The sequence below is a fragment of the Heptranchias perlo genome, chromosome 11 (assembly GCF_035084215.1).
Source record: "Heptranchias perlo isolate sHepPer1 chromosome 11, sHepPer1.hap1, whole genome shotgun sequence".
NCBI lineage: Eukaryota > Metazoa > Chordata > Chondrichthyes > Hexanchiformes > Hexanchidae > Heptranchias > Heptranchias perlo.
The window spans coordinates 63,465,940-63,482,787 of record NC_090335.1 but is presented as its reverse complement, the minus strand read 5'-3'; the positions used below and the strand labels follow the sequence as shown (position 1 = coordinate 63,482,787).

General features: G+C 44.6%; 1 protein-coding gene across 1 annotated transcript; it reads right to left on the bottom strand.

Annotated features, from left to right (window-relative positions):
• Nucleotides 1-11,977: 11,977 nt before the first annotated feature.
• Nucleotides 11,978-15,657, bottom strand: LOC137326852 (potassium voltage-gated channel subfamily E member 1). Its single transcript, XM_067992231.1, has 2 exons — nt 15,572-15,657; nt 11,978-12,410 (listed from the first exon to the last, which is right to left on the bottom strand). The coding sequence occupies exons 1-2, from the start codon at nt 15,655-15,657 to the stop codon at nt 11,978-11,980; spliced, it is 519 nt and encodes a 172-aa protein (XP_067848332.1).
• Nucleotides 15,658-16,848: the final 1,191 nt, after the last annotated feature.

Sequence of the window (16,848 nt, the reverse complement as noted above, 5' to 3'; positions counted from 1 at the left end):
AGGGGGGAGGAGAGGGAAAAGAAAGGAATGAATTAACAGCTAGATTGGGGAGGTAGTGGTGGTGGGATTGGGGGAGGGGAGAATAGCAGCAGCCAGGATCGGAGAGGGTGGCGGCAGAGATTGAGGGGAGGAGGGGCACGAGCAGTGGCTGGGAGCGGCCTGTGTGGTTTGAATGTGCAGCCAGACAGAACAATCCTGCTCCTCCCGGCTCCACATTCAGGTAGGTATTTTTAACAAACTTACCTTTTTGGTGGCGATGTGCAGAGGTCCCTTTAAGGACCACCTGTTAGGCTGGTATGTAGACCTGGTTTTCCTGAATGCAGCTGGTGCTGGCACTGTCTGTCTTTCGGCAAACCAGTATTACAGCATGGGCCTCAAACAGGCATTAGGCCTCTTATTTGCATATGCAAAGGGCCTAACACCTGTATCAGGCCCGGGCCCTGGATGCCTTTTTTTTGTCTGTACCAGAAGTATCTAAACATTCTAGGCAGGAAAGGGTTATTTTCTAATGCTACTGGCAAGTTTCCAAAGAATTTTAATTTCTCTTCAAATGCAAAAGGAGGGGTCATCAGAACTAACCAAACCTGCCCTGAATTTGACATGAGGAAATCAAACCTACCTTTTGGAAATTAACTCGATAATTAAAAATACAAAGGTTAGAGTACATTTAATTAAGACGGAAGGTGGGGCATCATTGCTGTGTTTCTTAGTGGCTAAAATGTTGGCTGCATCTAAGGCCTAAAATCAGGGAACGGTCTGTTACTTGGAAAAGAGACATTTGATATTCACACACCTTTAGAAAAATACTGATCCATTTAATCTATTGTGCTCGAACACTTTACCTCCTGCAAAACAAATATTGAATAAGATTTACTAATCTCTTTGTAGGTTTTGTTTTATTTCTTCATTTTTACCAGGTTTATCTAGTGAGGATAACACAGAGGCAATCAGAACTACATAAACTATAAAACAAACAATAAAATGCTGAGGGATTCTAAAGTGGGAATAGAAGGAAACTAGAACATGGAGGTTACTGTTCATCAAGTCCAGAGAAATATAGGCACCATCATCCATTACCACTAGGAATGAACAAAGGTGCATCAGTTTTACCCCTTTACTCATATTGATTTAGGGAAGCAGAAACTTAGGCTGTCCGGTGTCGAGATTTACTATGGGCCAGAAAGAATAGTTTGTGCTATTAAGTGGACATCAATATCAATTAACAGTTTGACAGTTTTCCAAATGTAAAAATATGTATTAATATGTGACTGATTCGAAGATTCTGTAGAAACTAATTAGGCCGACAGTCAGTGCAGAGCCACTAGTGCAAAGTAGGAAGGGTGCTGGGCAACAATTTAAACAGATACACGCATTGATGGATTGCAGATAGTAATGTTGAAACAACCATTGCAGAAGGTTTTCTTCTCTGTACGAGGCACTGTCGTCCTTCACATCAGAGCCCACACAACTCTAGGGATCAAGACCTGAGACACCCCTTAACACTGGGAGACCGGAGGAAGGTACTGACAATGGTTACCAGGACCTTCAGCTGCAGCAGAATGAGACTTTGCCAGCTCAGAATTGTACAATGCATGCACATCAATGTGTGCAAGAATCCTGGTCCTTTTTGTAGGAAACAAATGTGAAGACGTATAAAAACTGCTTAAGTAACCTACTCATGTGGAAACATAAGAGGTAAAAAGAACTGGGGCTGAGATGATATTGGAGCCTTTGTAAACATCTGCTATTGTGTCAGTCAAACTGAAACGCTTCTGTTGTTACTCTGCTCCACCCTTAGAAATGGGCAAGCAAACTGTAGTGTTGATTTTCAGAAAAAGACAGACTGGTGCACTTTATTGTTATCAGTGCTTATTCCAGATAGTCAGAAGTGTTTGGCATGTCCTTAACATTTGTTGTGAGATCTGGTTTACACCTTATGGCTGACCTGAAGAAATCCTTCTACATATCCACAGAGCTGGCTAAAGTGAACTGGGAAATTAGGTTAAGGGATAGGTCAGTAGAGATGCAGTGGCAGACATTTAATGAGATATTTCATAACACTCAGCAAAGATACATTCCAGTGAGAAAGAAAGACTCTAGGGGAAGGACGTACCGTCTGTGGCTAACTAAGGAAGTTAAAGATAGTATCAAATTGAAAGAAAAAAGCATACAATTCCGTGAAGATTAGTGGCAGGTCCGAAGATTGGACAGAATATAAAAAACAGCAAAGAATGACTAAAAGAATAATAAGGAGGGAGAAATTAGAGTAGGAGAGAAAGCTAGCTAGAAATATAAAAACAGATAGTAAGAGTTTCTACAGGTATTTAAAAAGGAAAACGGTAAGTAAAGTGAGTGTTGGTCCTCTAGAGAGTGAGTCTGCGGAATCTATAATGGACAATTAAACAACTAACTGGAGGAGGAGGCTCTGCAAACATCCCCATCTTCAATGATTGCAAAATCCAGCACGTGAGTGCAAAAGATAAGGCTGAAGCATTTGCAACCATCTTCAGCCAGAAGTGCTGAGTAGATGATTCATCTCGGCCTCCTCCCGATATCCCCACCATCACAGAAGCCAGTCTTCAGCCAATTCGATTCACTCCACGTGAAATCAAGAAACAGCTGAGTGCACCGGATACAACAAAGGCTATGGGCCCCGACAACATCCTGGCTGTATTGCTGAAGACTTGTGCTCCAAAACTAGCCACGCCTCTAGTACAGCTGTTCCAGTACAGCTACAATGCTGGCATCTATCCGACAATGTGGAAAATTGCCCAGGTATGTCCTGTCCACAAAAAGCAGGACAAATCCAATCCGGCCAATTACCGCCCCATCAGTCTACTTTCAATTATCAACAAAGTGATGGATGATGTCGTCGACAGTGCTAACAAGTGGCACTTACTCACCAATAACCTGCTCACCAATGCTCAGTTTGGGTTCCGCCAGGACCACTCGGCTCCAAACCTCATTACAGCCTTGGTCCAAACATGGACAAAAGAGCTGAATTCTAGAGGTGAGGTGAGAGTGACTGCCCTTGACAACAAGGCAGCATTTGACCGTGTGTAGCACCAAGATGCCCTAGTAAAGTTGAAGTCAATGGGAATCAGGGGGAAAACTCTTCAGTGGCTGGAGTCATACCTAGCATAAAGGAAGATGGTAGTGGTTATTGGAGGCCAATCATTTCAGCCCCAGGACATTGCTTCAGGAGTTCCTCAGGGCAGTGTGCTAGGCCCAACCATCTTCAGCTGCTTCATCAATGACCTCCCCACCATCATAAGGTCAGAAATGGGGATGTTTGCTGATGATTGCACAGTGTTCAGTTCCATTCGCAACCCCTCAGATAACGAAGCAGACCGTGCCCGCATGCAGCAAGACCTGGACAACATCCAGGCTTGGGCTGATAAATGGCAAGTAACATACACGCCAGACAAGTGCCAGGCAATGACCATCTCCAACAAGAGAGAGTCTAACCATCTCCCCTTGATATTCAACGGCATTACCATCGCCGAATCCCCCACCATCAACATCCTGGGGGTCACCATTGACCAGAAACTTAACTAGACCAGCCACATAAATACTGTGGCTACAAAAGCAGGTCAGAGGCTGGGTATTCTGCGGTGAGTGACTCCCCAAAGCCAATCCACCATCTGCAAGGCACAAGTCAGGAGTGTGATGGAATACTCTCCACTTGCCTGGATGAGTGCAGCTCCAACAACACTCAAGAAGCTCGACACCATCCAGGACAAAGCAGCCCGCTTGATTGGCACCCCATCCACCACCCTAAATATTCACTCCCTTCACCACCGGCGCACCGTGGCTGCAGTGTGTACCATCTACAGGATGCACTGCAGCAGCTCACCAAGGCTTCTTCGACAGCACCTCCCAACCTGCAATGTCTACCACCTAGAAGGACAAGGGCAGCAGGCACATAGGAACAACACCACTTGCACGTTCCCCTCCAAGTCACACACCATCCCGACGTGGAAATATATCGCCGTTCTTTCATCGTCGCTGGGTCAAAATCCTGGAACTCCCTTCCTAACAGCACTGTGGGAGAACCTTCACCTCACGGACTGCAGCGGTTCAAGAAAGCGGCTCACCACCACCTTCTCAAGGGCAATTAGGGATGGGCAATTAATGCTTGCCAGCGACGCCCACATCCCATGAAGAAATAAAAAAAAGGAAATGGCGGATGAATTGAACAAATATTTTGTGTCCGTCTTCACTGTAGAGGATACAAATAACATGCCAGAAATAATTATGAATCAAGACGTGAAAGGGATGGAGGAACATACATTTCACGAAATACATTTACAATCACCAGGGAAAAGGTTCTGAAAAAATATTAGAACTAAAAGCTGACAAGTCCCCAGGTCTTGACGGACTTCATCCTAGGGTCTTAAAAGAAGTGGCTGCAGAGAAAGTAGGTACATTGGTATTAATTTTCCAAAATTCCCTAGATTCTGGAAGGGTCTCATCAGATTGGCAAATAGCAAATGTAACTCCTCTATTCAAGAAAGGGGGGGAGACAGAAAGCAGGAAACTACAGACCAGTGAGCTTAACATCTGTCATAGGGAAAATGCTAGAATCTATTATTAAGGAGGTTATAGCAGGGCACTTAGAAAATCACTGCAATTAGGCAGAGTCAACACAGCTTTGTGAAAGGGAAATCATGTTTGACTAATTTATTAGAATTCTTTGAGGAAGTAACAAGCAATGAGGATAAAGGGGATCCTGTGGATGTGGTGTACATGGATTTCCAGAAGGCTTTTAACAAGATGCCACATCAAAGGCTACGACACAAAGTAAGAGCTCATGGTGTAAGGGGTAACATATTAGCATGGATAAAGGATTGGTTAGCTAACAGGAAACAGAGAGAAGGCAAAAATGGTCATTTTCAGGTTGGCATGATGTAACGAGTGGAGTGCCACAGGGATCAGTGCTGGGGCCTCAACTATTTACAATCTATATCAATGACTTGGATGAAGGGATCGAATGTATGGTTGCTAAATTTGCTGATGACACAAAAGTAGGTAGGAAAGTAAGTTGTGAAGTAAGTGGCTGGGGGTTCCAGAACGAGGGGTAGGACATTTAGGACTGAGATGAGGAGAAATTTCTTCACTCAGAGGGTGGTGAACCTGTGGAATTCTCTACCACAGAAGGCAGTGGAGGCCAAGTCACTGAATATATTTAAGAAGGAGCTAGATAGATTTCTAGACACAAAAGGCATCAAGGGGTATGGGGAGAGAGCGGGAATATGTTATTGAGATAGAGGATCAGCCATGATCATATCGAATGGCAGAGCAGGCATGAAGGGCCGAATGGCCTACTCCTTCTCCTATTTTCTATGTTTCTATGCAAGAGGACATAAGGGGCCTGATTTTAGCAGGCCAGCGGGTTTCCGGCGGGTTGGGTTTCGGGTGCGTGGCCTCCGCGCCCGGTGAAATTAGTGGGTTGCCCGCGCGATCGTAGCAGGCAATGCACTAATTGGAATCACTTACCTGCTCCTCCGGGGTCCGCGCTGCTGGTCTGCGCGTCGGGCGGGCTGTGCATGCGCAGTACGATCTGTCAGCTGGAGGCTCTCTAGTTAAAGGGGCAGTCCTCCACTGACAGATGCTGCAACCAATGGAACAAATTACAGCATGGAGCAGCCCAGGGGGAAGGCTGCTCCCAGTTTAATGATGCCTCACCCCAGGTATCATCAGATGGGGTGAGGAGGAGGGGGAGGACAGAGATCTTCCACCCGGCGGGCTGGAGGAAGCGGCCTGCCTCTGCCACCAAGAAGGCCTGGCTCGAGGTGGCAGAGGGGGTCACCTGCACCACCAACATATCGCCCACCTGCATACAGTGCAGGAGGCGCTCCAATGACCTCAGTAGGTCAGCCACAGTGAGAACACGTAGTCTTTCCCCTACACTCCGTCTGCCACAACACTGCCCCCACCCCACATCTCCTTCGGCACCGCCAACACTACTCTGTCACATCACCCCTCATACCCACTCAAACCCCATCCTCATCTTACCTGCACCTACTCACCTCGCCAGTACTCATCCCGCCACTACTACTCAACCCAATCCCCATACAATCTCATGGCTCTATCTCATACTCACCCTCTCATGCATCTCTTTCACGGTCAGCCTCACCCAACCTGCCACTATCTGTGCTGCAGCCACAGGGCATGCATCACATATGTGCAGTAGGCAGCGTACGGCAAACGTGTAGTGAGCATGAAGGGGATGCACAAGGGTGTCTGAGGGTTTGCCATGGGTGTTACGTATATTGAATTTCAGAGCAACAAACATCACACATTATATTGGCACCACCACTGCCATGTCTCCGCGAATCCTGTCTGTTGTGTCCAATAATGCCCGCTCCTGGGTATCACTATGAGGACCCACCACTGATGCCACCCATTGTGTCACTGCAGAGTAGGTGCAGGTGTATTTGCAGAGCTCTTCCGCGCAGACGACTGAGAGACATCGGCGGTGTACCCGGCTGCACCCTGGAAGGATGCGGAGGAGAAGTTGTGGAGGGCAGTGGTGACTTTGGCAGCGACAGGTAAGCAGATGGTGCTGGGGCCAGCCGGGAGCAGCTCGGCATGAAAGAGCCTGCAGATCTCCACGACTACATGTCGAGTGAATCTGCGCCTCCGTGTGCACTGCTGCTCGGAGAGGTCCGGGGAGCTGCGCCTCGGTCTGTGGACCCTGTGGCGAGGGTAGTGCCCTCTGCGACACGTCTCTCTCTGCGGTAGCCCTCCCTCCTGCTGTACAGGTGGATGTGTCACAGCACTCTGTTGTGGAGCTCCACGTGTCAGAGGTGGACGGCGTGGATGGCGAGGCTGGTGATGCTGTTCGACCTCCGAGGAGGTCATGACTGCAGCTACGGCGGCCCCCATCCGCAATATGTACATCTGAGGGGGTCCACAAGGTAGGTACATGTCTCCGGACCCCGGGGTAAGTGTGCAGGTTGGTGACTTTGACTGTCAGGAGGAGGGTGGTGGAGGCCACACTTTGTCCCAAGTGACAGAGCGGCTTCCTGCAATGGGTGAGGGTCTCCCCCCCCCCCACCTGTCAAATGGACCTTTGCAGCTGCCACAGGCTGACGGCTGCAACACGTCCAGTTCAACTAGGACTGTTTCCCCCAGTGTGTGAAACAGTCCCATGTTTCCCCAAAATCACACACAGTCCCTTAATCAGGTCAGTTAATGACCTGAACAAGCGAAATAAATAACCTCAAGTGGCATCCCGCTGGCTTTAATTGCCTGCGGGATTCCCACCAGCGGGGGCTGTGCACGCACCCCCGCACGTCATCGGGGAACCCGGAAGTGGGCGGGATCGTGGCGGGTTCCCGTCACGTGACTGGATATCGGGATTTTCGGGGCCCCCCCGCTGGAAACCCACAGGAAACCCGACGGTAAAATTGAGCCCAAGGAGTCTGCAAAGGGATATAGATAGGTTAAGTGATTGGGCAAAAATTTGGCAGATGGAGTATAATGTGGGAAAATGTGAACTTGTCCAATTTGGCAGGAGGAATAGAAAAGCAGTATATTATTTAAATGGAGAGAGATTGCAGAACTCTGAGGTACAGAGGGATCTGAGTGTCCTCGTACATGAATCACAAAAAGTTAGTATGCAGATACAGCAAGTGATTAGGAAGGCAAATGGAAAGTTGTCATTTATTGCAAGGGGAATGGAATATAAAAGTAGAGGTATTTTGCTACTGTTGTACAGGGCATTGGTGAGACCACATCTAGAATACTGTGTGCAGTTTTGGTCTCCTTAGAGGCAGTTCAGAGAAGGTTCACTCGACTGATTCCTGAGATGAGTGGGTTATCTTATGGGGGAAGGTTGGACAAATTGGGCCTGTACACATTGGAGTTTAGAAAAATGAGAGGCGATCTTATTGAAACATCTAAGTTTCTGAGGGGACTTGAAGGGGTAGATGCTGAGAGGATGTTTCCCCTTGTGGGAGAGACTAGAACTAGGGGCCACATTTTAAAAATAGGGGGGTCTCCCATTTAAAACGGAGATAAGGAGAATTTTTTTCTCTCAGAGGGTCGTGAGTCTGTAGAACTCCCTTCCCCAGAGAACGGTGGAGGCAGGGTCATTGAATATTTTTAAGGCTGAGTTAGATAGATTCCTGATTAACAAGGGAGTCAAAGGTTATAGTATGTAGATGGGAAAGAAGGGTTGAGGTCACAATCACATCAACCATGATCTTATCAAATGGCAGAGTAGGCCAAATGGCCTCTTAATTCGTATGTTCGTATAATGGGCCTCAATTTATAGTTAAGCATTATTCCTTAAACTTAATGGAGTGAATTACATTAAATTGCTTGACTAGGGGCTGAATTTCATGGCCTCCCCCTAGTGGAAACAGACTGAAAATAGCAATGAATAAGTTACCCTTCCTTTCCCGCTCCTGATATGGATCCCGCCATTTTCTTCTGGGCCTCAACATAGCAGCCTAGGGGCCTGCCTGTTTCACATGGGAGCCTATCTGTAATATGGAAATTGGGCTCCTATGCTGGTTAGAGGATCCCGATGCAATTTTGAGGTACCATTTGGCAGACCGTACACCGTGCCCATTGGTACCCGGCATTGAGTGACCTAACTGTGGTCCTTAAAGGGACCGCTGCAGGCCACTCAGGAAAAGTAAGTTTTTGGGAATTTTTAGGAATTTTATGGGGCTAGGAGGAGTCAGAATTCTTGCTCCCTCGACTGGCGAGCTGGCTGTGAGTGCTCAAACAACGCTCGCAGGTCATGGGGATGCAGCCCTTTCCTCAATATGTCTCGGGACTTTCCACAGGGAATTTGGGCGGGAGGCGCAATTGTGCCTCTCACCACCAGCCCGAAGTCTGGCCAAAGTTAAAATCTACTCCAAGCACACAACAAAAATAGCCTGAAACCTGAGTGCACATATGCAACGATTAAAGACAGAAATAATTCTGTTAGTATCTAGTTTTTTTTTGCTACATTGAAAAAGACATGAAAACTTATTTCTTTGTAAGTTATTTTTGTTCAAAATTGTGTTTTTATTCAGTTAAGTGTTTATTGTAGAATATATGGCACAGAGGGAGGCCATTTGCCCTATGACTGATCAATCCCAATCTGGTGGATCTTAAACCCACAACCTTCAAATTACCACTGAATCATTCACAGGAAGGCCAACGCCCTATCTATTGTTCCACAGAATTATGTTTACAAATAATGGGCGTAATTGCACAAACCTATGCTTTAGTTCTGTTAGAAGCTGTGGGTCCCAGATGTACGATTTAATGAGTTTTCACCTTAGTCTATGCATTGTAATGCACAGCAACCTTTGGTCGTATTATCTGTTGTCACATCACCTATGGTTGTCTATTTAAAATTCTAAATAGCAGTGCTTGTATTTGTTAAACTTGCTGCAGCACACCTCCAACCCACTGGATTGATAGTGAAAATGGCAGCGTCAGCAGGGTAAAAGAAAGAAAGACTCGCATTTATATAATATCTTTCATGACCTCAGGATGTCCCAAAGCCCTTTACAGAAGTACTTTCTTGCAGTGTAGTCACTGTTGTAATGTAGGAAAAGCAGTAGCCAATTCACACACAGCAAGTTCTCACAAACAGCAATGTGATAATGACCAGATAATCTGTTTTGGTTGAGGCATAAATGTTGGCCAGGACCCCAGGGAGAATTCCCCTGCTCTTCTTCGAAATAGTGCCACGGGATCTTTTATGTCCATCTGAGAGGGCAGACGGGTCCTCGGTTTAACGTCTCATCCGAAAGACGGCACCTCTGACAGTACAGCATTCCCTCAGTAATGCACTGGAGTGTCAGCCTGGATTTAGTGCTCAAGTCCCTGGAGTGGGACTTAAACCCACAACCTTTTGATTCAGAGGTGAGAGTGTGGCCCACTGAGCCGTAGCTGACACCTGACACCAGGGTAACAAGAGTCTTTGAAGTGAAAGTAAGTTTTTCAATTGCCAGGCTGTTTTTAGGATTGTATTAATGATTCTACCACCAAAAGTAGCCAGGAATTTGGCTCATGCAATCCATTTTTCATTGATTAAAAAAATACTTTCAATTGTTTTTGTGGCATTTCTTTTATAGGATGATGATTCTTTAGAATATGGCTAGATAATTGTATTAATAAATTACAGGCATTCATGAACAACACCTTTTTGCATTTAAATAGTGCTTTTAATGTAGTAAAACGTCCCAAGGCGCTTCACAGGAGCTTAATCAGACAACAACTGACATTGAGCCAAAAGCTTGGTCAAAGAGGTAGGTTTTAAGGAGCATCCTAAAGGAGGAGAGGTGGAGAGGCGGAGAGGTTTGGGGAGGGAATTCCAGAGTTTAGGGCCTAGACGGCTGAAGGCACAGCCACAAATGTGAGTGAGAAGGAAGTGGGAATGCACAAGACCCCAGAATTGGGGAACGCAGAATTCTCGGAGGATTGTAGGGCTGGAGGAGGTTACAGAGATAGGGCGGGGCAAAGCCATGGAGGGATTTCAACACGAGGATGGGAATTTTAAAATAGAGGCGTTGGTGGACCGGGAGCTAATGTAGGTCAGTGAGCACAGGGGTGATGGGTGAGCGGGACTTGGTGCGAGTTAGGATACGGGCAGCAGAGCTTTGGATGAGCTCAAGCTTATGGAGGGTGGAAGATTTGGGAGAATGTTATTAGTGTGGTCCCACAGGGGTCTGTTTCTGAATTATGATGACCAATTACATAAAGTGGGCATGTTCTCACTGGAAAAGAGAAGATTGAGAGATGATACAATTGCTGTTTTTAGTATTCTAAAGGGACTAGATACCGTAGACAAGATGTTTCACCTTGTCCAGAACGAGTAGAACCAGAAGACATGACCTGCACTTGAAGGGAGGTAAATTCAAAACTGATCTGCGGAAACGTTATTTCAGTGAGCGGGTGGTAAATCTATGGAACAGGCTCCCTAGGGAGATGATGGAAACAGACAGTGTTGATTCATTCAAACGCAAATTAGATAGATTTCTTTCAGAAAATAATACTTTGGGATACAGTATATGAGTCATTTGAGACATGGCATATGGTAAGTGTAGCATGCCGATTGTCCATGGGGAAGCTGGTGAAATTGCTGGCACTGGAGAACAATGCATCCATTATTTACTTGATGCATCTGTGCACAGCTGTTTGGCTTATGTTGCAGATAAACTCATGGCACAAATATTAAGGATAGTTATGACCCTAATAGTCACTGGCAGAGCGGTGTGTGTGGTGGAGGAAGGTTGCAAGTCCACTCGTAACATGTGGCATTACTCTGTGACAGCTTTGGAAGGTAAAACCTCCACGGTGACTGCTTCTTGGTCAAATGTGGGTGGGAGCAACTCTGGTGTAGATATACTAGCTGGTGGGTACCATGTGCCTGGCATGTAGCCTCACCAGACTGACCTCCCTCTGTTGCTCCTCCTCTTTTAAGAAGCAAAGAAAGAGGGGAAATTCCATGACCAACCTACTATGTCTATAAAGTTGACAGGGGGAGGGGGGGGGGGAGGCAAAATGGGAGCCCTTAAGCAAATTCCACAAAGACAGCTCCAAATGTTTGTAAAACCTAATGGAAATGCATCAACTCTGTTAATCCACACTTCTGTATTTTTTTCCTTTCACAATTTAAATAAGAAAACTCCCAAATCCATTTGGGATAAGAAATGCAGCAAAATTAAAATGAAACTGTGGCTTTATTCTTCTTAAACACACGGTTGCTGAAAGAAAGATCAGTACGTTATTGCTAAGAACTTGTGGTAATCTACTTAATTAAATTTTTCTGTCACTGTAACATACTGTGCCACAGCTTACACCTTGCATTATATGTAGTTAATTAGTTATGTATTAATTAGTTATGATATGACCACATTGTATTGTTCAATCTTGCAACCCTGAGAAGGTTGGCAGCATCCTGGGTTAGGTTGACATTAGTGGCACTTTCATTAGAGATTTTTGCTTATCTTCTCTTGATCTATACCGGGTTGTCACTGGATTCTAACCTGGGGATGGAACTATTAGGATATTCAGCTGCTGCTTGGTTTTCAATGACATAGCAAATGGAATTGGGGTCCAGGAGTTTTATTTGGACTCGTGCCATTCTCTGCCTGACCCAGTCTGTGGCAATGTACAAGTTAAAGGGGTCTTTAGAATGCTCGAGCTTTTTAGATCGGATGTAACTGAACATTATCCCGAAAGTGACGAATCCGAGCATGCCCATAATCAAGAGTATGTAGAAAGCTGCCATTCTTTCATCTTCAGAGCTGGTTGTCTTACTCACAGTGGCATTTAGGGACTGTTTGAGGTACTTCTCTAAAATTTCAGAAATTAATGAATCCAGCAATGTTTTATTGAGGCCCTCCATTGGTTCTTTGGTAATAGTAAGCCTGCTGCCAACACTTGAAAATCTGCAAAAAAGATTAAACCACTCAATGAAATATAATCAGCATACAATTATCAGTATCATTTTTATCACTGAGCCCTTTATAGATTATGTCTGATTTCTAACTTAAAAATCAAATTTTGATGACAAATCGCACTGACATATTCACCTGCTATATAGTATTGTGAATACAATACAAGCTTTTAGGCATGATTTATAAATACAAAGTTTCCTGGGGAAAGAATTCTCTTATTCACTATTTGTAGCAAAATAATAAACACACTCATTATAAACACATTTATGATTTGGTTTTCAAATAGCACGAAGAAAATCTCTGGGCCAATTTTCTGACTGCCTGCTCCCAGCACAGAGCCTGGTCCGCCCGAAGTTCGCATCAGGAAATTGGGGGTGAGAAATTATAAGTGGTGCACCTGTAAAATCTTGCAATACGATACTTCCAATACATTCCTTGGAGTCCCCAGCGGTGGAATCCTGCCGCCCGAAATCCTGCTCCCGCCCGCCAGCCAGCTAGTGCTTCCTGCCGGGATCGTGCGGGAGACTGACTAAAAATCCATTAGGACCTCAGGTTGTGGAGAGCTGGATGGTTTGCCCGCATGACTTCCTCCGGGAGTTCAAAATCGGCCCTTGTGAATTTCCATGCAGTACTTTTTCTTTAGAATTACTTTTTGTATATACCGATACTTTCAATAGAAATGTTTAATACAAAGCCCTATTTTAAGGTAAAGCATGACTGCAGGACAAAGGGCATAGGACATAAACTGGTAAAAAGCAAGTTCAGGACTGACAGCGGGAAGCACTTCCTCACACAAAGTGTTATTTTTACCTGGAATGGTCCTCTGAGTGGGGGAGTGCAGGTAAATATTCGAGAGTCATCCAAGAGGCAGTTAGATGCTGCGATGGAGGGGATCCTACATTCCAGTGGAAGCATGAGCTAAATGGCCCTAAAGCCTCTCTTATCTGTTCTTATCTTTGTGATTAAAAAGAACAAGGTGATTATTTCACATTATAGTCTGATCACTAGAACAATTTTCTTTGAAAATTAATTTGAGGAAAATATATGAAAAACAAAGATTATGAACTCACATTATCTATATCTCTGTTTCCTAAATCGTATCCCACACAAAATTCCATTCATCTATGCCCCATTACTTTGCTGATTGCAAAATCGGGGCTATCTAGTTAACCCACTCATGGTATTTAAAACACAATCCACATAAATCATAATATATCCTCTAGTTAGTCATTTCAGGATAAAATGGGAATAATTTTGTTTTCAGGAGAGTAACTTGTATAATTATGGTACATTGGTACATTGAAAAGCAATTGATCTGATAGAGGTGTTCAAAATTATAAGTGGTTTTGATAAGGTAAATAATGAAAAATTATTTCCACAGTTGGGTATGTCAGTAACTTGAGATTGTCAAAAGAATGAAGGGAGATATTAGGAGAATTTCTTTTATAAGAGGGATGGAATGCCCAACCAGAAATAGTGGTGGAAGCAGAGTGCATAATAGCTTTTAAAAGAGAAATGGGTGAATAGTTGAAAAGGAAAAATGTTAAAGGGTATGGGTAAAGGACAGGAAAATAGGACTGCATGGATAGCTCTTTCAGAGAGCTGGCACAGGTGTGATGGGCTGAATGGCCTTCAGTGCTGTAAAATTCTAAGATTCTATGATTCTGTGCTTAGTACCTTAAGAACTGTTGACTGGGATCTTTTAATTTTTGTCATTTCTCTTTAGGACGAAGGATATAACAGCAAAATAATTAACTCTAGAGATAAAACAAAAGTCAATGTTTGCTACTGTACACTCCAGAGATAAAAAAATCACATCTACATATGCTTCAGCTTTAACTCAACACAGTCACAGTTGTGCATAAGTCATCTTAACTAAAATCCAGTTGGAATCTAGTGAATGAATTTATTGCTTGTAAACATTTTATATATGAGTAAATCAAAGTTAAGCTACATGGACTTTATTTTAAATCAACTCAATACTTGTCAGTAAACATAAAACCAGATTCATTTGAATCCCCCAGTCAAGTATTGACAGGATTAGATGAAGAGGGGTGGGAGGAGGCTCGTGTGGAGCATAAACACCAGCATAGACCAGTTGGGCCGAATGGCCTGTTTCTGTGCTGTACATTCTCTGTAATTCTATGTAGTATTGTGAATGGAGCAAAGCACCTACAGCAGCCCTTAGCAAGTTGAAGATTGAAAAATAGTGCAAATAAATTTTCTCCCTCTGTGTATCTTACACCTTACTAAACAAAATCCTTGCTTATTTATAAGTACAATATTGAAAATCTATCTTTGAATGTTTAACAAATTCTTCAAATTATATAAAACAGAATAATAACAAAAAAGATTTGATTTTGGACCTACCTGCTAAGTTTTGAAAAGTACGACACCACTTGTGCTGGCTGGGGGAAAAGAACTGGTAACTAACAGATCCACTGAGTTGCCAAGGAATTTATAGTCTCTGTAATCTAGTTGTATGATCTGAAGTCATCACATCATTGTCTGAAACACTTTCTTCTTAACCAGTGTACTGTTCAGAAATCACCAGAAGCTTTTCCTCCATTTCTATTTGCCATTCAAATCTGGACAGCTCATTTAGGGAGAAGAAGGATTTCAAAATCAGGACCATTTCTCAAGTCCATGTCTACTTTGTGCTGGAAGGTTTTGCTTTAGGCAGCAAAGCCCAGAAATTATTGTTTGCAAAATAGGAGACAAATACATTATGTATTTATGTCCCGTTCCTCTGTCCGCTATTTTAATATTAAAAATAAATAGGTTAACAGCAATTTCTGACCCAGTGTTTAGATTATTGGTTCCTTAATCCTATTTGGGATTAAGTGAAACTCACAGGGGCATTTATTTTTAATTGGTGATATATTTAGTCACCTTTTTGTCACCACTGCCAGGTGGGTGCAATTACAGCGTGGCAAATTTACATAGGCAGCTTCCATTATGTGTGGATATAGGAATTTATAATCAATATATATGAAAATAAGGACAGAATGAGTGAATTTAAAATCGGAACTGAATTACATCTGCCCACCCTGGTCCAGTTATACCCAGCCTCTAACCTGATTTACCTGGAGACTATACTTGGTCTTGACTCCTCAAAGGAGATTGACTATAATACATTAAAAAAATCTTACGTCTGTACACACTTCCTGTCTACTCCACTTGACTTCCTTTTGTCAGGTTTTGCCACACTTTTTTTCCTGTCGTTATCAAACGACATATCATCTGACTTCCCTGGAAATGCCATGGGAGATCGGCTGATACATTAAATATCTTATATGCACTCCCTATACATTTTTTCCATGATAAATTCCTATGTTCGCAAACTCAAGCTGAGCTTCTGACCTGATATCTTCTCCATCGCAAAGACTACTTAGTTTCACCAATATAACACTGACCGCCTACACCCCTGCCACAGCCTATCCGCCACTGAATCCCTCAACCATGCATTTGTCACCACCACACTCGATTATTCCAATGCTTGACGTCCTTCCTAAAGTGTGGTGCCCAGAATTGAACATAATACTCCAGCTGAGGCCTAACCAGTGTTTTGTAAAAGTTTAGCATAACTTCCTTGCTTTTGTACTTTATGAGCCCGATATTAGGAGGGAGGCGGGTTGGCAGCGGGGGGTCGACTGGGCATGTGCGTAACACGGCCAGTGAAATCGGTGGGTTCCCCACGCAATCATAAGTAAATTGAAGCCACTTACCTTGGCTTCTGGATTTTGCGCTGGAAAGCTGCGCAGCGGGCGGACTGCGCACCCGCATCGTAGGCTGTCAGCTGGAGGAGCCCTATTTAAAGGGGCAGTCCTCCACTGACTGATGCTGCAGAAAATAGGAAAAATTACAGCATGGAGCAACCCAGGGGAAAGGCTGCTCCCGGGTTTAATGATGCCTCACTCCAGGTCTTACTGGATGGGGTGAGGAGGAGGAGGAGGAGGAGGAGGGAGATCTTCCACCCGGCGGACGGGAGGAAGTGGCCTGCCTCTGCCACCATGAAGGCTTGGCTCAAGGTGGCAGAGGAGGTCACCAGCACCACCAACATATCACGCACCTGCATACAGTGCATGAGGCGCTTCAATGACCTAACCAGGTCAGCCAAAGTGAGCACACTTACTCATTCTCCTACACTCCGTCTGCCACATCACCGCCCCCACCCCACAAGTCCTTCTGCACTGCCAACACTACTCTATCACATCACTCCTCACACCCACTGAACCCTCATCCTCATCTTACCTGCACTTCCTCACCTCCCCAGTACTCATCCCACCACTACCACTCAACCCGAACCTCATACAATCTCATGGCTCTGTCTCATACTCACCCTCTCATGCATCTCTTTCACGGTCAGCCTCACCCAACCTGCCACTACCTGTGCTGCAGCCACAGGCATGCATCACGTATGTGTAGT

Excerpts from the sequence above, each read along its gene's own strand:
- LOC137326852 (XM_067992231.1), bottom strand. The coding sequence starts at position 15,657 with ATGTCGTTTGATAACGACAGGAAAAAAAGTGTGGCAAAACCTGACAAA. Across the intron at positions 12,411-15,571 it reads GACAGGAAGTGTGTACAGAC|ATTTTCAAGTGTTGGCAGCA; the intron begins GTAAGATTTTTT and ends TCTTTTTTGCAG.